The sequence below is a fragment of the Equus quagga genome, chromosome 13 (genome assembly GCF_021613505.1).
Source record: "Equus quagga isolate Etosha38 chromosome 13, UCLA_HA_Equagga_1.0, whole genome shotgun sequence".
In the NCBI taxonomy this organism is placed as follows: domain Eukaryota; kingdom Metazoa; phylum Chordata; class Mammalia; order Perissodactyla; family Equidae; genus Equus; species Equus quagga.
The window spans coordinates 17,196,699-17,220,279 of record NC_060279.1 but is presented as its reverse complement, the minus strand read 5'-3'; the positions used below and the strand labels follow the sequence as shown (position 1 = coordinate 17,220,279).

Below are 23,581 nucleotides of genomic sequence, written 5' to 3'. Positions count from 1 at the left end.
ATATCCAAACTTTCTGCACTAGTAAAGCTTCACTTACCTTCATTCTTTGCCTAAATATAATCTTTATTCAAGAGTTTTGTGGATTAACTTCTAATTAAAATTAATTTTCTAAAAATTAATTTTTACACTGGAAACGAACATAGAAAAGAGAACGCTGACCTTGGTCTTAGATTTTTCAAAGATAAAGCTTGAGAAAAAGTCGAAATGTTTAGCCCTAGGTCAAAAATTTTATTCAGGTGCAGAGGTCCATGTGCATTGTGTACTGGCCAGTATTTACTGTAAGAATAACAATCCCATTCCGAGGTGATTTATTCTGACTACTACAAGAAATAATAGCACTTGGCATACTTTGAAACAGAGTGGACAGTTTTTCCTCTGATGTTTAAAACTAACATATAATTGGCATTGTAAAATTATTCTAACATGTAAGATCAACAATTAACTATATGGCCAGCATTCAGTGTAATACTGAATACTGTAATTAGTGTAATGCTGAATAAAATAACATCATTTCCTACTGTATTAAACTAAACTCAAGAAAATATCAAGTTAATTTTAAAGGCAAATCTTTACTTCTTAAAGAAAAAATACAAACTGTGGTACTTTTATAACAGGTCATTATATTTTACATAATATAAACAAAATCACTAACGTATCTATACGCTTGGTTTCCTTAAACTACAGTGAACCACAGAATGGGTGGAAAACGGGTTTACTTATCGGCAGCAAATAAACAACTTGGGGAAATAGGTAGCATGCATTTTTTTTTTTTACTCTCTATGCATAGGCACTGACATAACCAAGCTTTAATAGCCACCACCTCCTCTTCCTTGTCCAAAGTAGCCACTCCCATAGCCCCCTCTGCCACCTCCTCGCTGAAATCCCCCGGAACCTCTGTAGCCTCCTCCACTAGACCCTCTGTAGTCTCCTCCCGAGCTGCCTCCATAGCCACCTAGGGAACCTCCTCTGTAGCCTCCACCACCACCTCCACCATAGCCTCCCCGATAGGAGTTGGAGCCACCACCATAGCCGCTGCCACCATAGCCTCCACCTCCACCATAGCCTCTGCCACCTCCATAGCCTCTGCTGCCATAGCCTCCACTGCCATAGCCACCACTGCCGTAACCAGAACCTCCCCTTCTGTATCCACTTCCATTATCATATCGGGCCATCTTGGGAGGACGAGGACCATCTCCATACCTAGGAAAAGATAAAACCACCACTTTAGCAAAGCCTCCTTAATACTGGTCAACTAGTCACAAAATAGAAACCTTTAGTCATATTTGAAAATTTAATGCATAAACGGAATGAAGCCAAATGCACAAATACAAACTGAAATGAAATAAATCTGCTACTCCAAGAGAGACACAGGAGCTTGCATCAAATGGAACCACGTGCTTTTCTTACGTTCTTTCTGATTCATTCTCAAAGATTTTAAATTTTGGCAGTATGTCCTAATGGGGTTCAGGGTAGGCCACTCCAAGATGCGCCAGTCTGGTATGGGGCTTATTTCGAGCTGAAAACACTAAGGGCTCAGAAGACTCAGAAAGAGCATCAACCTCCCCCCGCCTCCAAACTGTCTAAAAGAATTTAACACAGAAGGCCTGTTCCAGGAAGGAGCTCATCACATATGACAGCTATAGTATGATGTAAAATAAGTGTGATAGAAAGACACCAACACACACATTTTTTTGGCCCAGCAAAACCTATTTAACAAACATTTGCATTCCATCTCCAGGTAAATTGCCTTTCCCTCTGAAATCCCAAGTCACTACCCCCAAAATCCTCCTTGTCTATAGCTGAAGATATTTAAACAGGCAGCCTCAGCCAGATGGCTGAGTTACTCAGCTTCTCCTGGGTTTCTCCCACGCATACATGCTATTAAACTTCGTTTGATTTTCTCCTGCTAACCTGCCTTTTTAATTATTTGACCAGTCATAAGAACCTTAAGGAAAAGGGGGGCGGGGGAGAGAGAGGAATTCTCCCACTTCCCCAACAGTTCTTACAACTTTAAGATAGTTCTCTTTCACTGAGCTCAACTATAAAGCATTCTAACAAAGCAATAATACATTAGAATGAGGCTCCTGGAGCTAGCAATAAATTACTTGATCTTTATCACCAAATATTTTCCTGCATTAACTCTGAAATTTTTTTTTTTTTGAGGATGATTAGCGCTGAGCTAACATCTGCTGCCAATCCTCCTCTTTTTGCTGAGGAAGACTGGCCCTGAGCTCATATCCGTGCCCATCTTCCTCTACGTTATATGCGGGAGGCCTACCACAGCATGGCTTGCCTGCCAAGTGGTGCCGTGTCCACACCCAGGATCTGAATTGGCAAACCCTAGGCCGTCGAAGTGGAATGTGTGAACTTAACCGCTGCACCACCAGGCCGGCCCTCAAACATGTTTTTGAAAAATGTCTTTGGTAATTCGTTTACAGCTAAATCTATTTCATGTGGCAAACAAAGAAAATGTGCAGAAATCATGATGTCTCACCAACTACTCCAATTCAACATACTCCAAACTGTATATTCCTCCTATGCAAACCTGTCTCATCTATTTATTTCTCCCCATTTCAATTCTCCCTACTGTAATTCAGGCCATAATTATATTCATACATCTTAAAATCTTTCTTGTATTTATCTCATCCTTTCTAGTTTCTGGACTTTTGCCCTTCACAGAGCAGATTATATGTGAAGCCTCCTCGATCACCATCCCTCCTGCCGAAAGTAACTTATCCTCTTCTCAACACCCATGAGCACAGCATCTGTATCTTCCTAGGATAATTACCTTCTATCTTTGTTTTTGTAGATTCTCCTTTTCTCAATAATTCCTCTACACACCTCACCCGCTGGGAGGAGCACAATGTAGCATCATAATTAGAGCACTGTTTTGGGAGTCATATCGCCTAAGTTGGACTCCAGTTCTACCACTCACTAACTCTATGACCCTGGGTCTTAACTTTTCTATACCTAGTTTATTTATTTATATTAAAGGGGATAGACCAAACATCAAAATGAGTTAATGTCAGAAAAGCACCTGCATGGTGCCTGGCACACACTAAGTACTATGTGTTTGGTTAATAAATTTTAAAAAGCAATTAACTCAGTTATAGCCAAAATGGGAAACCAGAATCCATAAAGCACATAGCAGTTCTGTGTAACAAAATTCTAACAGTTTATAACCAAATGCAATAAGTGATCCTTGATGAAGAGATTCAAGAACATTTTTAGGTAAGTATAAAAAGTTTTACACATTTGTGTATTAGGTAGTGTTACTGTAACACTTAAATTTTTTTAGTATGATCAGGGAATTGTAGGTATATTCTTAAAAGATATATGAAGTATATTGATGTAAATGTCATAATGTCTGCAACTTAATCACAAATGATTAAGCAAAAGAAGTAGGTGTGTGTCATATATATAAAAGCAAGTGTCACAAAATGCTGACAAACGCTGAACCTAAGTTAAAAGACTGTATGGCATGCTCACTGTACTATTCTTATGCCTTTTCCCCAGTTAAATATTTCCAAATAAAAAATTGTGGCCAAAGAGAAATTTAAAAGGTGAAAAAAACTAAAGCAAAGAAAACTTTTTAAGAATTAAGAGAAATTTCACACTTCTTTGCTTTAAGGTATCCACATTCTTGTATTTCCCTAAGATAAACCCTGAAGCTTTTCATCTGAAGCAGCAGCAACTTACCCCTCATCAACATTTTTTATTTAGAGATGGCAAAACAGCACTGTGCAAAGAGGACCGTCTGGGCTCCGTCACTTTCCTGTCATGTGACCCACCCTGGACTCTGTATGTACTTTTAAGGTCCCTTTCTAGCTGTAACATGCACTGATGTAACAGATTATTAACAGAGACAAAAGCAAGTAACATCCTTTTTTATGAGTGTGTTAACCAGAACTAAATTTCATATTCAGCGTTTGTCTAGATTTTTAACTTAAATAACAAGGCCTCTACCAACTAACTATGGGAATTTTAGGCCAGTATAAGCTTACTGTCCTCTGCTTGGTTCCAAGAGAAGTTCTTGTGGTACTCACCGTGTCGTGCCGATCATAAGGTTGATACCAGCAGCTGAAGGCCTAGAGATCTGGCGGATTGTGTTCAGCATACGCTCATTAACAGGGTCCAACTGGCTGATGATATTAGGCTGTTTGGTTACTTCAACAACCAGAGCCTCCATGGCTGCCCGGAGAGCAGTGACACAAGCAGCAGCTTCATGAGATATTTGCAATTTGATCCTAAAATAGAGAAAAACAATAAAAAACGAGAGGGGGTACACACAGAAAAAGACTATTACCTCTCAATTTTACACATGGCAAGTGATGAAATAAATTTAACTTCTTACCAAGTACCAATACTTCCAACTACTGTAACAGCCTCAGACTTAAGCAAACACAGGTATGAAGAATACCAATAATCTACACTACATAAAATTCACTGCTAGCTATTGGCACAAGTTGTAAACCACAAAATCTATCAAGCAAAATACTGTTAGCAATACAGATCTCTCAGGCTCCTACAAAAAATGAAACGAGACTCAGATTGTTGGAGTTTTTTAAGTTTTCAGGAATATGACTGTTCACTAAGCTGTATTCCCTTTTTGCCAAGTGCTTTCTACACACTTACCACCAGTCTCTAACCAATGTATAGAGTACATGAAAAAGGTACTCAAACTCCAGATTCTAATTCCTTAGTATAGTATTCATGGTGGTAGATGCAGTTCCAAGGCCCAATGCATTTGCTTCTACTGATATAGCTGATTTAAGACTTACCACTAAGCATGAACCACACTACCATGATATACTACTCTAAGAATTCAGTCTGGAGTTCACATCTGAAAATGCATACCAGTCATCTACAAGCACAATCTGCCCATCAGATTGGACTTTCTTGGATGCAAAGAGAAGCAGCTGCAATGGGGTGACTAAGGTCATGCCTTTAGCAGAGATGGCCCGGGTTCGAATCTGCAGATGGAGAAAGAGGCAAAGAGAAATACTTGACATTCCAACTGACAGTCAACTGCCACATAATGAACTATGCTTTGAAAATTAAAACTCATATTCCGACCGCCCATTAATGAGTTAAGATGATTTGGATTTTCAATAAACTTCTAAACTAATCTTTTCTTACCTTTTCACCAAATACAAAGAAGGGAGACGGGTATTTCATGTCTTGGCTGCTAAAAGGACAATTAACAGATGACTTATGGATAAGTGCATTACGCCCTTCAGTGGTGAGAATCTTTCTCTTTTCCTTATGATAGCATACATTTGGGTATACACCAAAGGCCAGGAGAGAGATAACAACATCCAAATTATTATCTGGTCCAGTGTTAGTAAACACTTGTGTCAACAAACAATCTGTTAAGAGGAACGGGGTAAAAAAAAAATCAGATATCTGGCTGCTACTCACATTGCATATAAACTAAGAGAATTAGGAGAACTGACTCCTCCTCCACCCTCTTTTTTCAAATAATCTTCCTAACTTCCTCTCTTCTCAGAACTCTTGTACCCAGATTAAGTTCAAGGAGAAATTCTGCTAAGTTTCCACAATAAGAAAACTAAAATGTCTATAGTCTCTTATAGACTCAACCATAAGATAAGCTTGGAGTGATTACTTTAAAAGAAAAAATCTCTCAATCATCTACTCTCAGAATAAGAGACTAACACGCCGCCAGTCTAAGTATTCCATCTGCTGTTCTTAAACAGCTGTTCCTTCTAGAGAAGATGGAGTACCGATCTAAAGGGAACCCACTGGAATGAGGGCTGATGTTTTCACTCAGACTGTTTTATGAGTACTTCATCACAGTTTGGAAAGTATGAGGGTTAAGTGCTAGGAATGTGAATATATTTTGTTCTAAGACAAACCTGAATTCTAGTCTTATAACCTCCTAATGGAATGAGTCTGGACAAGTAATTTAAACTTCTGTGTCACTTTCCTCTTCTATAAAATGGAGTAGTAATAGCTGCATCTTAGGATTGTCATGAAGATTCTATCATATAAAAAATGTTCTGCCCTTTTCCTTTGATTTTGATAAAAATAGACTAATGTAGCCAATGTACAACAGATGAGAACTACAGTAGTCCCCCATACGAACAATTTTGCTTTCTACAGTTTCAGTTACCTGTGATCAGCAGTAGTCCAAAAATACTAAATGGAAAATTCCAGAAATAAACAATCCATAAGTTTTAAAATGCACACTGTTCTTAGGCCATTCCACTCTGTCCTAACCCAAGACGTGAATCATCCCTTCGTCCACACTGTGTACACTACCCACTTGTTAGTCACTTAGTAGCAACTGCAGTTATCAGATCAATTGCTGAGACATGGCAGTGCTTGTGTTCAAGTAACCCTTAGTTCACTTAATGGCCTCGAAGCACAAAAGTAGCAATGCTGGCAATTCGGATATGGCAAAGAGAAGCTGTAAAGTGTGTCCTTTAAGTGAAGCAGGTACAAGTTCTTGACTCAACGAAGAAAGAAAATCATATGTTGAGGTTGTTAAGATTTATGGTAACTTTTATTACAGTATATTGTTATAATTGTTCTATTTTATTATTAGTTATCGTTGTTAATCTCTTACTATGCTTCACTTATAAATTAAGCTCTACCATAGGTATTTATGTATAGGAAAAAGCATAGTATATAGAGGGTTCAAGCATCCACTGAGGGTCTTGGAATGCATCCTCCTTGAACAAGAGGGGACTACTGTATTTAGATAATATCCCTTTAAAATTTGCCATCTGTCCAACTACTTTCTATCTCTCAACTAAACAGCTATTTCTGGTTATGTGTTCCAGCTCTCAATGTTTTAGGAAATAACTCGGTCTCTCTTGGTACAATAGCTCAACCACACACAAGAAGTGAGCAGTTAGATTACAATTTCTACATCACATGAAGTCCTCTGTAACTGTCCTCGTACACCAAAACATCAAAGCCACTGAAAATTTAACAGGATAGAGTTTACTTCACATCTAACAATGAATATACGGGCACACTGATAAATCACTTCACAAACCACTATTTGAGGTTATTCAACATACTCCTGATTCTAAAGCACTAAAAGCTAGATCAGTACTCTTCACAAGATAAAAGAGATTTTTAAAAAACCTCCCCAAAAGTAGCACAATTCTTAAAACATCTAGTAATCATCTGTGTACTATGGTACAATCTGAGTATAACCTTTTGTTCCTTTTTTAAAAGACTGAATTAATGTGAAAAACTGATTATCACCATAGTTTAAAGAACCAAGAAATAGCTGGGAACACAGAAAAGGCATAGGGTCCAAAGTTTAAAGCTAAAATACACTGCACTGCATGTGTGTGTACTACATAAATGTCACTTCAGATATGTCTTAAGAATGTGAGAGTTTTACCTTCTGGAAATCCAGAATTAATGAGAATCTCTTTGAGCTGAACTTTGGCTTCCCAGGTCATTCTTAGTGTAGCCATATTGAGTCTTTTGTGCTCACAAAAACGTATCTCTGCTTCTTCTCCACCCATTCTAAAACAAACAGGTATGCTGAGAGTCATTCTCAAAACCCAGAGAACTAGATAGAGATTAGCAACTAGAGACAGTTCACCCAAATTTTACAACTCTCCTCTTTCAAGCTCATACCTAGCATCATCCCAAGCTTGGAATACTGATAAAAGGGCCACATGATCAGAAAATCTGTTTCCAGCAAAATTTCGATGCACATAGCCCAGTCGCTTTCCTTCACTGATGAAAGGCTCTGGAAAGCAGGTGGCAGCAGAGATAGTACAGACAGCATCTCCCACACTGAAACACAGACAGATCACATCTTTTTTCTTTCTTTCTCTTCTTTTTGGGTGAGGAAGACTGGCCCTGAGCTAACATCTCTTGCCCAGCTTCCTCCTTTCTTTCTCTCTCCCCAAAGCCCCAGTACATAGTTGTATATCCTATGTCCTTCTAGTTCTTCCACGTGGGATGCCACCACAGCTGTGTGTAGGTCCGCACCCAGGATCCCAACCAGTGAACCCTGGGCTGCTGAGGCAGAGCATGAGAACTTAACCACTACATTACTGGGCCAGCCCCCTAGATCACATTCTTGTTCCAGCAGCTCAAGCAGGATTGTCAACTGTGGGTCAGTCTTTATCGGCTATGATCCTGCTTTATCAGCACTGAAATTGGCTTAACAAAGAACTTTACCGCTGCTCTCTCCAAAAGGAGAAAGGGAAAAAATGAGTTCTTATATTAACGGATGAACATTTACCATAAATTATGATCAAAATTTATATTTTTCTTTCCCTATTCTCTTTCCCATCTTACCAAATGTCTTAATTTTCAAAACTTTCTAATAAGATACACCTGTTTTCCTAATGCTACTTCTCGTTCAAGGACAACTACTTAACCTCCTAAGAGGAACTATACTTCTCTTTTGAGAAATCTGTGCTCTTCCCTCAACAAGTTGGGCCTAGTGTTCATCTACTGGTTCATACTTTTTCTCAGTATCTAAAGTATGCCACTTCTCTACTTAAGAATATTTAATTTTTTCTTCTATCTGAGCCCATCCTGTTTTTGTGGGGCGTGGGATAAGATTTGTCAAATTGTTCTACCATTTAACTACCAGCAATAAAACAAAGCACTTACTAGAAAATACACCCCATTATCATCATTTTGCCAAGACGAGGCTCAATGGGGAGTTTCGCCAGGATTCGTCCCAGAGGAGTCAACTCATCATTGGCATCTAACGCATCAAGCTCTATGGGGAGATATTTCTTTGTGAGCAGAAACAGTAACAAACAACCCTTTAACCTAGGCAAAGATAAAACATTTCTTTATAGATTAAGGTTACAATCATATACTTAAGTTTTCATTATTTGTCAAGCCAACTGCCAGCATCATGCCCACAGCCAACAATTCTCTTAAAAATAGAAAAAAGCCAAATCCTGGAGCACCTAATAACAAGAAGGTACCAGAATTAGGCCCCGTATGTTGTAAAGCTAAAGACGGTCAATGAGAAGTCTATAAATACAGTAATAACTATAACGGCAGCATAAGTACCTATGTGCTCATAAGTCTCATACTATCTACTGATAATTTTGAGAGAGAAGGAAATGAAATCTGAAGAACAAAAGTCTGAAGTTCATCTAGCAGATGAGTACTAGATTCAAAACTCAAATTCAGATCCCCCGGCTCCAACGCCCTTATTCTTCCTACTGAACTACACTGCTTCTATAGTAAGTGTGACTAGAAAACATAGATAGATGTTCTAAGAGATGAACACAAAATACCATGGGGACCATGAGTAATTCATGTTCTGATCATTATATGTTGGTTAAGGGATGACATCCTGCCTTTTCTCCATTTCTTTCCGAAGTAAGACTCATGTTACCACTTTCTTACCTCATATTGTTCATTTGATAATACTGACCATACTAGTGCATAAGGCAACTTTGGAAGCCTTATTATCACAGCCCTGTGGACTGTATCGTCTTCTTGATTCATTTGTTAAGTGTTACATGCCAGGACAAGACAGATGGTATAATTAACATGTGTTAGGTAGGTCTGTATTTGTGGGTACCTCTAAGAGTGTGCTCTGCTTCAATCACAGCATCCAAAGGTGGAGGTTCAATTGCCTTGGCCAGGAATTGGCCAATTGCTCCCAGACGCAGAAGTTTTATGCTCAAAGCAATTTCATGCAATGGTGTTCGGAACATCTCTGGTGTCATGTGGGTTTCCAGTCTAAGAGGAAACAAGCATAAATAACCATTGTCCCCTGTGTACACGTTTGTTTAATAAAATCTTTGCAGAGAAAGAATCAGATAGATATAGTTGCCTATCCTTCATCCTTTTACAATCATCAAAGAACATTTTATATTTACCACAAAGACTCTCTAACTGGTTCAGTATTGGCTTACGACTTTACACTTATAGCTTAATGGCATTTTCAGCTGAATGAAAGAAGATGAAAAAAATTATGCACAATCCTCATTTTCTTACTCCCACCTATGGGTGCTTGAGGTCCTGCCTGATGACAAACATGGGTCAAAAACGGTAGCGAGACCTTCTGTGAGAGATATGGGCTAATACTAACATTTCCCCACTACCCCCCCCCCACCCTTCCTGGTCCATATAAATTTAGTGCAACTGGAAAAGACCTTATAGATCATCTAACCCTTTACAATTTTAACAAGAAAAGTTATAATAAATTAACATCAACAATGATAATAGCTAACATTTACTGAGCACTTACATGTTAAGCACTGTTTTCAGTATTTTACACTATTAACTCATTTAGTTCTTCAACTAATCCTATGCATGAGGTATTACATTATTTTCCTTTTTCAACTGAAGAAACAGACAGAGAAAGATTAAGTAACTTACTCTCATTTTATAGAATGGGGAAATAGGCCCAAAGAGTGTAAATGTTTAAGGGTATGCAATATATCAGGCACAAGTAGCATTAAAATCCAGGTCTGTACATTTCTAATTCAGACTTATTCCCTACAAATTATTTATGATGAAGATTCATGGGAACCATTTACAGGTGGTTCCAACACTGCTGGCAGGACTTAGATGAACTGAAATCAGGTTTACATAAATGCATATAGCATATCTATTCCCCACCCTACAGAGAAAAAAACAAAAATCCCTTCTTTAGGTCTATTCATGCCATTACTAATTACCAGGTGGTTTTACTCTAAGACGTTAAGAGTTAGTTGTTTCTTCAGTTCAAGGGACAATCTAACTTTTAAAAAGAACTAGGTATATCTTCCAAATGTTGCAGCCAGTCTCCTGAGTTAACTTCTGATGCTCAAATAAACCCACATTTATAATTACTAGGGAGCCATATGTTACCAGTATAAAAGTACATCAAAGCTGTTTTGATTTTTCTTCAGTGCATTATACACATCTGGTCATCTAAATTAGTCTGTCCCACAATTCTTTATCGTGATAAACATACACACACACAAAACCCCAACCTACCTTATCAAGTGGTTAAAGCTAATGCACACCATATGGATCTATAGAAACACACACCTAAGTACATATCTTAAATCTATAATTCAGAGAGATAAAGATTTTTTAACCAATAGGTCCCATCACAAACATTCCCAAAAAAGACTCTGTAGTATAAATGAAAACAGACAAGGTATTAACAGACTTGGATTTCAGTCCTGGACAAGTCAGCTATGCTCCTTGAGCTTTAGTTTCCTTATCCAAATAATACTCTCTGTATCTCAGGCACATAAGGAAAATCATACGAGACAGGTGATGCGCTAACAGGGAAAAAAAGAAACATTCTATATATATATAAGTACTATTATTTTAATGTCATTTGAGAAAGCTAACCACTCCATAAACATCAGTAATCCCAACGTGATAAAGCTATGTGGAGCCAAAATAATGTCCAGATAGCCTCCTTTAAAAGGTTATTAGTAAACCAATATTGAACATGCCACCATGAACTATTTCTGATTTCTTTTCATTCTTACCACAATCTCATTATCCAAGATGCTTCCTCCAATATACTTAACTGGTGGCAATTATGCACTGAGTTCATTAAGTTCATGGCAGGGCGGGGGTGGGGTGGGGTGGGGTGGGGTGTGGATATGTAAAGGGTTAAAAAAAAAAAATCTTTCTTCAAGAAAAAACCTTTACTCATGAACTAGCCTCACCTTTCAAAGCGGGCTCGGCTACAGAGGTGGAAACAGAATCCAGGCCGCACACGGCCAGCTCGTCCTTTCCGCTGCTCAAGGTTTGTTTTAGATGCCCATACTGTAGCATAGTTGGTCATATTGTTGTGAGCAGTGAACAGCTTCACTTTCTGCCTAAATAGGAAAGGGTGGTTAATTCTAAGACTCATATGTACTACCAATACATAACTATTATATTTCCACTAAGTGGCAGATGCTCTCCAGATAGCTATGCTTACTTGTGATGTCTATTTGTGAACAGCACCAATAAGAATTTGACTCCACACTCTCCTAGCTATCAACCTACTAAAAGGCAATAATACACACGTGCCACTTACTAACTTGATGGATGATCTTGCCCATGTTACTAACCTTTCTGTCCCTCATTTTCCTCATCGGAAAATGAGTATAACACTATTACTTTTCTCATAGGGTTTTTATGCATAAACTTTAAGTGAATTAATGAATGTAAAGCTTTTACACAGAATCTGGCACATATATGCAAGTAACTGATAACTATACAGGCCAACTCTATCCCAAAGTTTAGTTTAACTTTTAGGGTATCTATGATCTAAAGATTATGCACTAAACCAGAATATGTGGCAATTCTGATGATATCACCAAGCAGTGTGTGTGTGGTCCTTTTGAACCTCTGTGCAATCTCAGAATCCTTCAATGTTACAGACAGGCAGCTAGCCCTAAACAATTGGGATTGGCACAAAAGAGCCACACCCTAAAGTGGGCACTGGCAAATCTGTTTCAACTGCCAGCAACGGCTGAGGGACTATACAGAGAACACATGGGACATCAGAACACATGGGACACAGGGGACATTTGACTTTTTTTGTCCCCTCCGTATATCAATTACCACATATTACTTACCTATACATAATGCCTCCCTGTGTATTTCTCAGGCTCATCTCATATCAAATGTGAAGTCTTTTAATTCTTAAATGAGTGACCTACAGGTAGGATACTTGTCCTGAGCTAAATATTGGTCATCTTTATACATGCTATTGTATGGCAGTGGTCAAGGGAAACACCCAAGGCAAAATGAGCAAAACACCAGCAGAAGAGCAGTGGGAAGCAGCCAGAAGTTAGAGTTAAGCTTTGTCACTTTTTACCATGATAAGTGATTTGTGATGATCGATACCAAGAATTATCAATTAGCCTATTACCCAGGAAATACAGATGCACAGTAATTTTGATGATAAAAATAAGGTGTTTCTGATTCTCTTAACTGATATTAGATATTACATGGGACATTCTGAAGATTTATTCTAGGCAAACAGGTTCCTTGGGAACTTACTTGCAGGAGTCAATGACATAAACAACATCATTTATAGTAATGCTTGTCTCAGCAATATTTGTGGACAAAATAACCTGTGAAGAGACAGTAAGGAAAATTACACTTCAGAAAATATTTTCCTGTTATGTACTTGAAAAGACTGATTTGCTTGTGTAACAACTAACACGGAGAATTACAGAAGTCTTTAAAAAAATCACTGGATAATGAAAAATCTGCTAAGCTCAGGAAGAAAAGACCCTTTCTTCCTCAAATTATATGGATTACAATTTTTTGGATAGTTCTTTGAAGGCACGTAACATTTGTTTGATATCTATGTCACTTCCAACCCCAAAACTTAATGTTTATCATTTACCTTGGTTACTCCAGCTGGTACCGGATCAAACACTTTGCGCTGTTCCTCTCGAGGAATCTGAGAATGCAGAGGTAGAATCTGATACCTATGGCTTCCTATAACAATACAAAAAGGTTAAGGTCTAAAACTAGGAGCCTAGTTTAAAACTGCTCTACATTATGCATCTTTTTATTCAAAAACTGACACAACACTAAATTCTGTTTTCACATTTTGGCTACAGCACAAGCAAAAATACTCATTTTTCACTCTCAAATATGAGAATTCAAAGACTCACCAAAATGTGGATTCATTTCCAAATGCTTCTGCATAGTATAAATCAAATTCCAGCCAGGCAGAAAAACCAACACAGCTCCAGGAACATTAAGGGTCTCAATGTACTTAAGTAGAGCCTCAATGAGTTCAAAAGGAGTTTCCTTTTCATTCAATTGAGCCATGCTCATCTTTGTTTCTGGACCGTATTCATCACCACAGATCAGGTTGCAATTTGCCTACAAAAAATAGGGAGATATATTCTGGACTGTCTCAATTACTACAGCTCATGAGGTAACATTCAAATGACACCCAATGTCCTTATTAATTCTGATAAGTCACATCTAGCATATAGTAATTTAATTTCCAAAAATGTAGAACCTACTGGTTGACATACCAAATTTTTCTACTGAGTAATATTTCCCATAGAACATGACTAAAATTCAAGCACAAACTCTTAAATTTGCCTCTGAAACTTCTAATGGCTCCTTCTACCAAGAATATTTAACTCTTGGGACTAAAAACTCTCGGTTTTTCAAAAATACTTTCCTTACTGATTAATGAACTGTTCCTAGGATCCTCTCTGTGTATCAATTCCTATGTAATTACTTCATCTATACACAATGCCTTCCTGTGTGATTTCCAGGCTCATCTCATGCCAAATATTAAGTCCTTTAATTCTTAGACAAGTGTCCTGCAGGCAGGGTATTTGATCATTTTCACCTATTTCTGAAATAATGTGGTATTTTCCAAAAAGTCTGCCTTAGAATCAATGATAAACCAAGCCTTCAGTAATAACAAACAAAGCTGTTAAAATTGGTCTTCTTTTCCTCTGATAAGCTTTCTATTTGCTATTTGTTTACATCCTTGAGGTCTTCTGATTAAAAATACCCAATCCCAGGTTGTTTTCTATCAAATTCTGCATTGCTGGCTGTCTTACACTATTCATTCTGTTCAAATTTCCAGCTCCAAGATGCATTTTTATATTATCCTGGGTCCAATTCTCAAGCACTACAGAGTAACTGTCGCTTTTCTTTACTGTTTCTTCTTAGGAACCCCCTCCTTACGCTCTAGTTTAAAACTCTCTCCATCTGATAATGTCATCACCATACAGTCTCTCTACTCTAGGACTACAGTTGCTGCTTCTTCAACTTTACCGTACACATGGATCATCTGGATTATCTTATTGAAATGTAGATTCTGATTTAGTAGGACTGGGGTGGGGCACAAGACTGCCTTTTACCTGTTTCCCAGGTGCTTCGGCCCATGGAAAACTGAGTAGCCAAAGCCTTATAAAATGGAGTTATCTCTAGCTGCATGGGGCCTTTAACCATCTTACCCTTTCCTCTTCTTTTGTTTTGATCTTCATGCCAGAGATGATTTAACTCAGAGTATGAAAAGAGCTTGTCATTGAATGTGGAACTCTTTGGAGTGAAATGAGTCAATTCAAAGACAGACATTGTAGTCAGTTTTTTAAAAAGTTTTTTTTTTTTTTTGAGGAAGATTAGCCCTGAGCTAACATCCACTACCAATCCTCCTCTTTTTGCGGAGGAAGACTCGCCCTGAGCTAACATCCGTGTCCATCTCCCTCCACTTTATATGTCGGACGCCTACCACAGCATGGCTTGCTAAGCGGTGCCATGCCCACGAACTGGCAAACCCTGGGCCGCTGAAACAGAACGTGCAAACTTAACCGCTGCGCCACCAGGCCAGCCCCATTAAAAAGTTTTTTATAATGCTAACTCATTGTATGTTTTTAACTAAAATCATTCTCTTCTCTACAATCATTTGCCCAAAATCAAAGTTCTTCATGAAATTCACTTACATCATCATCCTCACCACCATCCTCCTCCTTATCCTTCTTCTTCTTGTCCTTTGGTGGAGGAACAAAGTGGGTCATCTGAATACAGTCTTCCAAAAAATATTCTGCCAGGACAATCCAGTTAGGTAAGTACTACCAACTTTCAGAATGCAGCAGTCTGTAAAACTCATTTTCGAACTCCTAATACAAAATTACCTTAATACCCTTCAATCTGATTCTTCAAAACTGCCAACAAATTCTAGTGGCAATAGCCTCTTTTCCCAATCAAACTCAGTGTTCCCACTTCTTGGACCTTGGAGGAGGGTGAGGTATCTTATTACACATTCCTACAAAGCCAGTCAGGCTATCCTCTCTATACAATATTCAGTCAAGGAGTTCACGGAATGCCTATTGTGCATGTGCACTACGTTGTACATTCCCACGGTGGGTGAGGTACATGTACAAAGAAGTAATGTCAATACAGTAACATACCACAGTCCATCCTTCCTCTACCAGAATGTACACATAAAATGGGTTCCTTTTAGTTACTACTCTGAAGAAGGACCTCAATGCAAAGGTTGGAACATCTGGCTGATCAATTATGCTCCTGAGGTTGTCTGATGGGCCCAGATGTGTCCCATAATCTAAACATTTCACCTCTGTACCCTAAGTGCCCCAAAGTGCCATTCTCATCACAATACATCAAGGGTACATACTATCAACGTGACTCATCACTGATGATGTTAAACTTCCTTACCTGAGGACTGTAGTGTCTGTCAAGTTACTCCACTGTTAAGTTACTCTCATTTCCCCCATCAATCTTCTACTCTTTGGAAGCAAGTCATTAAGCACAGTACACTCAATGGATAGGGAGTTAAGCTTCACATTTTTTGAGGGAAAGGGAGAGTATCCATCTAAGTTTTTTGGAATTCTTCCATATGAGAGGTTTATTACCTATTTATTTCTTCAACCATCATATAGATCCATAGGTATTTATATTTTATACTTAGGGTTATAATCCAGCACTATGTTATTTTGGTTTTTTGCTCAAATTATTCCAGCTTTGACCATTAACAGCTTTCAGGTTGGCTCTTCTGTCCCTTTGTTCCCATTATTGTGTGCTGTTTTAAAGCACTTTCTTACTTTCAGGCACTGCAAGATGCTCCAGGTTCATCTTGTATAGTCACTGCTTCAGCCTTAGAATCACCCATTTCTCCAAGGACAACTGGTTCCTTTAATTGGAGACCGTATTGGAAATAAGATCTGGATGTTGGGCATGTTCCCTACTACTGGGATGTCACTGCTTCTAGGCCTACTCAGCAGACAGAGCTAGGAAATATGTATGTATACTAACCCATGTATCCACACACATCTATAATTACTTCTGTACCTATCCATTTGTATCTAAACACAAATTCTCACTGATGTCTCTAACTATAATCCAGTACCACATGGTTCCTTCAAGCCTTCCCTCCTTTCTTGTAACCTCTCACTCCAAAGATAAACCTGGTTCCCACCACCTAACATCCATTTACTTATTTTTTTCAATCCCAGTATACACGTAAAGCAGTTTTAGAATTGTTAACCTGTACCCTCGTAAGATACAACTGCATTGGCTTCTCAGAGCTACCCTTACTTTCGAATTTCAAAAATCAGAACCCTTATGTACCTACTCATCATTTCATATCTGCACTGCAAATTTTTTAGCTTATTTTCAAGCCCTCAATTAGACTATTTTTTTATTTTTTGCTGAGGATGATCTGCCCTGAGCTAACATCCACTGCCATCTTCCTTTTTATTTGTATGTGAGCCACCACCTCAGCAAAGCCACTGACAGACAAGCAGTGTAGGTCTGTTCTTGGGAACTGAACCCTGGCCACCAAAGCACTGTGTGCTGAACTTAACCACTAGCCCACCAGGGCTGGCCCTGTAATACATTTTTTTAACCAAGCTACTACATGACTTTCCTAGAAGATGGTGATGATAAAACTTCTAAAGGAAGTAAAGAAGCTCTTAGCTACTCAGAAATACTTGACCTTGAAACACTACTTAATCTCATTTCAAAATCTGCTTGATCTGGCTCTAAGAATGATTCTCTTGTTAAGTCGGCCCTGGCTGCGTGAACTTTTAACAGTATTTCCCATGAAGTCTATAGGCCATATTGATTTACACTTGACTGTATATAATTTTAAAACTTAAGTTTGGCTCTAAGTAAAGGCCAGGAAGTTTACTGGATATGCAAATTCCTCAAGCAGTGAATGAAACTTGTTCTCCTCCTCAGATTGTACTCACTGCTGCTCACCTAAAATCCCAAGATACTACGATGCATCTAATAGTCCAATGTGGCCAGTATTTTAAATATCCTTCAGACTACTACTCCAATCTCCAGAATTAAGAAAATCCAAACACTACTGCACAAAAGATGTTCGCCCTCCCACCTGACTCCCACAATACTTACCTTGAACTGGGTAAGTCCTCCCAAAAACTTCAATGATAGGGCAATTGAAGAAATATTCACAGAACATGCTGGTATCAATAGTAGCAGACATAAGAACAATGCGAACTTCAGGATAAGCCTGAACCACATCACGCAACACTACCAAAAGGAAGTCAGTCTATTAAAACACAAACACAAATGAAACCAAAATTGCATAGTAAGTCTGTGCTAATGAGAGACCTAAAGGATTTCTTGTGCTATACAGCCACAAGACATCAGTGAAACTCGGTTTCTTAGGTGGCTTGTAGAAGTGTTAAGATAAAGGGTTACAATGGGATGCAGTTAACGGTATTTTTAAGAACACCTGTAGTCTAACAGCTGTTGGGATTAGAAATGAGTGCTATGTGGGTATGGGAAGGGAAGAGAAACAAACACTAACGAGAGCAAAGAATTCACCTAAGACTTTTCAAGGAAATTTATGTAGGCACAAACTTTAACTAGAGAAAAGGGGAAAGCCACGATGAGCCAAAAATCAGTTATCCAATCACCTGTAAAGTTAATCTTAAAAATACTGAAAAGGTCATATTTGGTTCAATCAAACAAAATAATGGCCAAGACATTTGTTATTTAATAACGCAAAGTATCCTTTAGCCCACCTAACAACACAGAAGCTAAAACTCTGATAAAACTTTTCTCTGGCTGTGTAGTCCTCTCGCCCATCACTCTCTGCCTCCTTCAATTAAAGAAAATCACCATCTTGAATCTTTTATTATTCCTTTCCATAACTTTCCTCTCATGTATACAGATACCTAAAATATATATATATATAAACATATGTAGAAATATGTTTTTAAATTTACCTATTCTTAACTTTACAGGAACATATGATATTTTATATAATCTTTTGGGATTTCCTTTTCTACATACTATAGTACTGCTAAGATTCATCCATAAGTGTTACTACAGTTATTCTGATGACTGTTTAATACTCCAATGTGTGAATATAACAATTAATTCACTAGTCGGTATCTGGTGGTACCTACTCAAGGTATCTGAGTTGTTTCCAGCATTTTATTATTGTGAACATGTGCCACTATGAACATTTTGTTCATGTCTTCTGCTCGACATATGTAAGCTTCTATAGCTAAGTGTGGATATGGAACTATAAAGTTAAAGGGTGTGTAAATGTTGAACTTCAGGAGACAATGCTAAACTATTTGCCTAAGTGGTTCCATCAATTCACATACCACCATGAGCAGTGGATAAGAGATCCTGCTAATCCTCATATTCTCTAACACTTGGCATCACCACTTAAATTTTATTAGTCAAATTGATATAAAGTAGTAAGTACTTTATTATAGTCTTGATCTAAACTTTCCTATTCACCAATGGGACTGAACACCACCTCATGTTTATTAGCTAAATATGTGCTTTCTTTTGTAAAATGTCTGTTTGTATTTTTTGCTTATTTTCTATTGAGTCGTCTGTACTTTTCTTACTGATTTGTAGGTGGTGTTTACATATTTCTATATTAAAATTTTGTTGGCTACATTAGAATCTTCTAGCTTGCGGTGTACCTTAAATTATCTTTTGAATGAACAAATAATTTTAATATAGACAAATATATCAGTCTTTTATTTCATGTTTAGTGTATTTCACATTTTAAGAAATCCTTCCAGAAGATCTAGAACTATGTTACTTAGTACAGTGGCCACTGGCCACACGTGGCTGAGGATATGAAATGTGCTTAATCTGAGTTGAAACGTGCTGTAAGCATAAAATACACATATTTTGAAGACTTAAGATCAAAAAGAGTGTAAAATATCTCAATATATTTTTTTATATTGACTACATGTAGAAAATATGTAGATATACTGAGCTTATTTCACCTGTTTCATCTTAAAATACGTAACTAGAAAATTAAAAATTACTTATGTGGCTCAGAGTATATTTCTATCAGATAGTGCTGTTTAGATGTTTACTTGAATAGATTTTTCTATTCAAGAGTTAAAATTGCCTTGGCATTTAAATCCTTAATCTATCTGGAGTTGATTTCCGTGTTTGGTTACGAAGTAAGGATCCAATTTCAACTATCTCCTTATGGATGACCATGTTTCTAGCTCCATTTATTAAATAGCCCACTCCCTTTTCCACTGATCTGATATGCCATCACTCTTAGACCAAAGCTGCATACAACACACAATCTGTTTCTACACTCTGTATTATTCCACTGGTCAAACTGTCAATCCACATACTATACTACCTTAATTATTATAGCTTCAAATTAAGTCTTCATATCTGTAAAGTAAGACCTTCCATTCTGCTCTTATTCAGAAGTCCTGGTTATATTTTGCCATACATCTTACCCATAAGTATTTATAATCAGCCTATTAAATTCTGTGAAAAATCCGGCTGAGAATTTGATTAGAATTGCATTCAAACTGTGGATCAACTTGGGGACAACTGACATCCATATAATATTCAGTCCTCCTAGCCAAGAACATGATCTGGTCTTTTTTAATGTTCTGTAATAAAGTTTTATTTTTCTTATAGAGATCATGCATGTCTTTTTGCTGGATTTATTCTTAGGTACTTGACATACTGACTACTGCAATGGTATCTTTCTAGTTGTTTTCTAGCTGTTCGTTTATAATATATATAATGCAACTGAATTCTGTGTATTAATCTTCTATTCAGCCACATTGTTAAATTTTCCTATTCTCCCACTGTTTAAAATAATTGGTCTGTTAAGTTCCTTTGGGTGTTCCCCATAAAGTGACAAATTTAGATAAGGTTCATCTGAAAGAGAACATAAAAAGTTTCTGCAAAGGCATTTTTCACTGTGAATGGTATATTAGTATAGACCTGACAGTCTTTCCAGGAAAGTTGACCAAAACCACTTAATTTTTCTTACGAAAATTGCAGTGATAATCCATTATGTTTTCAGTATGATTTGGAATAATTTAAACTTTAAGAATACTGGTATGTTACCATGCTAGTTAGACAATATTGAATAATTTTAACTAATTAGAAAAAAAAAAAACCTATAAAGAGTTCAAGCGATTTTGAATGACAACAACAGCAAAAATTTTAGCCTCAATGACAAAAATTAGCAAAAATTTCTGATTTAAAAAGCCATCTGATAAACCATCCAAACTTTCTTACTTCCTTTAGCTCAATCATAAAGGTCAAAATTTTGGCAAAACTAAAGATGATTAACAACAATGGCTGTAAAAGTATTTTCTATAGAGGAGGCCTTCTGATGAATGTTTTGCGGAATAGGAGTCTGGTGACAGTTTGAATGACATACTGTCCCCATCCAATAACACCTGTTTGGATATGTAAAATAGTGGTATAAAAGCAAGTCATTGCTTTATAGTATCAATTTTTTAATTATACAATTATATAATAAATTAATTCTATACAAGTTCTGCCAAGGACCAGAAGAAGAAAGGGGATGAAATTCTAGTTTTTTCCTAATTCTGGCAGGATTATCATTAACATCTAAAAAAGATAAGAGCTGTAAATATCCAAGACGACATTATTAATTATATTAAATTTTAAAATTATAAAATCTCCAATTCAAAGAAAAACTGATTATTAAAATTCCATTATCTATTCATAGTCATAAACATTAGTTCAGTTGCTGAATTATGCTAGTTCTTACTGAGCACTGCCATTATACTTTTTCTTTAAAGACTGGCACCTGAGCTAACATGTTGCCAATCTTCTTCTTTTTTTTCTTATTCTTCTCCCCAAAGCCCCCCAGTACATAGTTGTATATTCTAGTTGCGAGTGCCTCCGGTTGTGCTATATGGAATGCTGTCTCAGCATGACCTCATGAGAGGTGCCACGTCTGTACCCACAATCCGAACTCATGAAACCCTGGGCCACCGAAGCGAAGCATGCAAACTTAACCACTCAGCCACAGGGTTGGTCCCTATACTTACTAATCACTTTTAGAATTGTGTGAGTTTAATAAAGGAAAAACAGGCTTAATGGCCTTGCTAAAAAAAAGGTGTCCAACATCTTAAGTGACTGAAGTTCATAGTTTTGATAGAAAACGTAAGCATGAAGAAAAGGGAAATAAAACAAAGACTCTACTTTGATTTCTCTTTGTACAGAATATGAGGATCAGTATCTTACTGTAACGCTCAAGTTACTCACATTTATGTCTCTTTCGTGTATTTCATCTACAATTACATGACTGATTCCTCGAATGCCTGCTTCTAATTTTCTTAGGAGCACACCTTGAAAAGAAAAACAACTGGAGATGAGTTTCTATTTTGATTAAAGTAGGGGGGCATAGAAAAGTGCAAAGAAACAAATTCTAGACAACTATGCTTCAACTAATATAACCCCAAGCATCAATTTAGGAAAGAAATAATCACTTGTATATTTAAATTATTAAAAAGGCTTTAGTGTACTCTGAAACACATTTGTTTAATGAACACATTTGTCTATTCAAAGATAGAACTCTAGTAACGTATTTCATTTTCTCTGAGCTATATCCACCAGTAGGTACATACTATCCATGAAGGAAAAAACTGCCAAAAGTTCTACTTAAGAATTCTGCGATTGGCTCCTGGATTTCCAGCCATTTTGTGTTGCTACCGAGTGTTCTTCACAAACAATACAATACAAAACACAAATGAAACACTAAAATAAAACTCATTACTGACCTACGGTACAAAACATTATACTGGCATGAGGGCGAGGAAGTACAGACTCAAATCGAACACTATAGCCACAGCTTTTTCCGGGCTCTTCTCCTCTCTCATATGCAACTCGCTCGGCCACAGAAACCGCACTGATTCTCCTGGGCTGAGACAAGGAAAAAGAAAACTGATATAAAAGCTACAAAATTGCAGTTACATTTGTTTATTAGAATTATTAAATTATTGTAGTAAATCTGTCCCAGTAAACAACAGAACCAATAGTAATGTTATCCTTAGGAAGCTCCAAATCTTATTAAAGAAAAAAATCAGGACAAAAAATGTTACCAGTTAATTCTATGGCAGACACTTAAAAAATGCTGTTTTTCATTTTGTATATAAAATGATTCCAAGGTTTTTATAGAAAATCAAATTTCTCCACCATTGGCCCAAACTCTTAATGATATGCAGAGTGATTTTCCAGTAGGGAAGGGGGCAGAGCGTGCATGTAACTTTTCTTGTAAGTGCCTACCACAGTGAAGGCATACGTTTAGAAAATTACTTAACTGAGATATATGGGTATTAGGAAGGTGAACAATCTTCTATGCCAAATCTACTGCAGCCACCTTTCATTCACTTATTAACTCACAAGGTAAGCATTCATTGCATATTTGCAACAGGTGCCACAGAAGGTGCAAGAGAGGAAACTGAATGAAATCACTCCTGTCTTTGATGAGCTTACATATCAAGAAAAACTGTATACTACTGTTTCCAGCAACAAATATGCTGAACCCTAAAGGGAATGCTACAGGTTAATGTTTTAAGCTTTGGGCCTTGATTTTTCTGAAAACTGTTCCTTAGGGTTCCTTATCTTCTAAGTACACAAAACAATATTTACTTCGTGGATACTACGCCTATTACGATGCCCTAAAGGTACAGCTATGGAGGGACATACAGATTTATAAAGACCAAATGCTTCTAAGTTGTTTTGGAGTTTATTGTGTGAAAAAGTTCCTAATGTCAGGTTGTATTTTAGTTCCTTGCTTGAGAAAACTTTCTGAGTTTCATATTTAGCTCAGTACCTACATGATGACATTCCAAGTTACGACAAG

At 37.3% G+C, this 23,581-nt stretch overlaps 1 protein-coding gene across 1 annotated transcript in view; it reads right to left on the bottom strand.

Annotated features, from left to right (window-relative positions):
• Positions 1–549: 549 nt before the first annotated feature.
• DHX9 (DExH-box helicase 9) overlaps positions 550–23,581 on the bottom strand; it is a 48,068-nt gene continuing 25,036 nt past the window's right edge. The window contains exons 13-28 of the mRNA XM_046682558.1: positions 22,497–22,638; positions 21,982–22,064; positions 17,836–17,992; positions 15,402–15,502; positions 13,602–13,815; positions 13,328–13,422; positions 12,976–13,049; positions 11,649–11,801; positions 9,551–9,711; positions 8,617–8,728; positions 7,624–7,785; positions 7,382–7,509; positions 5,140–5,369; positions 4,858–4,973; positions 4,047–4,247; positions 550–1,200 (exon numbers count right to left, since the gene is read on the bottom strand). Coding sequence (XP_046538514.1) covers positions 807–1,200; positions 4,047–4,247; positions 4,858–4,973; positions 5,140–5,369; positions 7,382–7,509; positions 7,624–7,785; positions 8,617–8,728; positions 9,551–9,711; positions 11,649–11,801; positions 12,976–13,049; positions 13,328–13,422; positions 13,602–13,815; positions 15,402–15,502; positions 17,836–17,992; positions 21,982–22,064; positions 22,497–22,638 — 2,523 coding nt within the window. The 3' untranslated portion in view covers positions 550–806. The remainder of the gene's footprint in view (positions 1,201–4,046; positions 4,248–4,857; positions 4,974–5,139; positions 5,370–7,381; positions 7,510–7,623; positions 7,786–8,616; positions 8,729–9,550; positions 9,712–11,648; positions 11,802–12,975; positions 13,050–13,327; positions 13,423–13,601; positions 13,816–15,401; positions 15,503–17,835; positions 17,993–21,981; positions 22,065–22,496; positions 22,639–23,581) is intronic.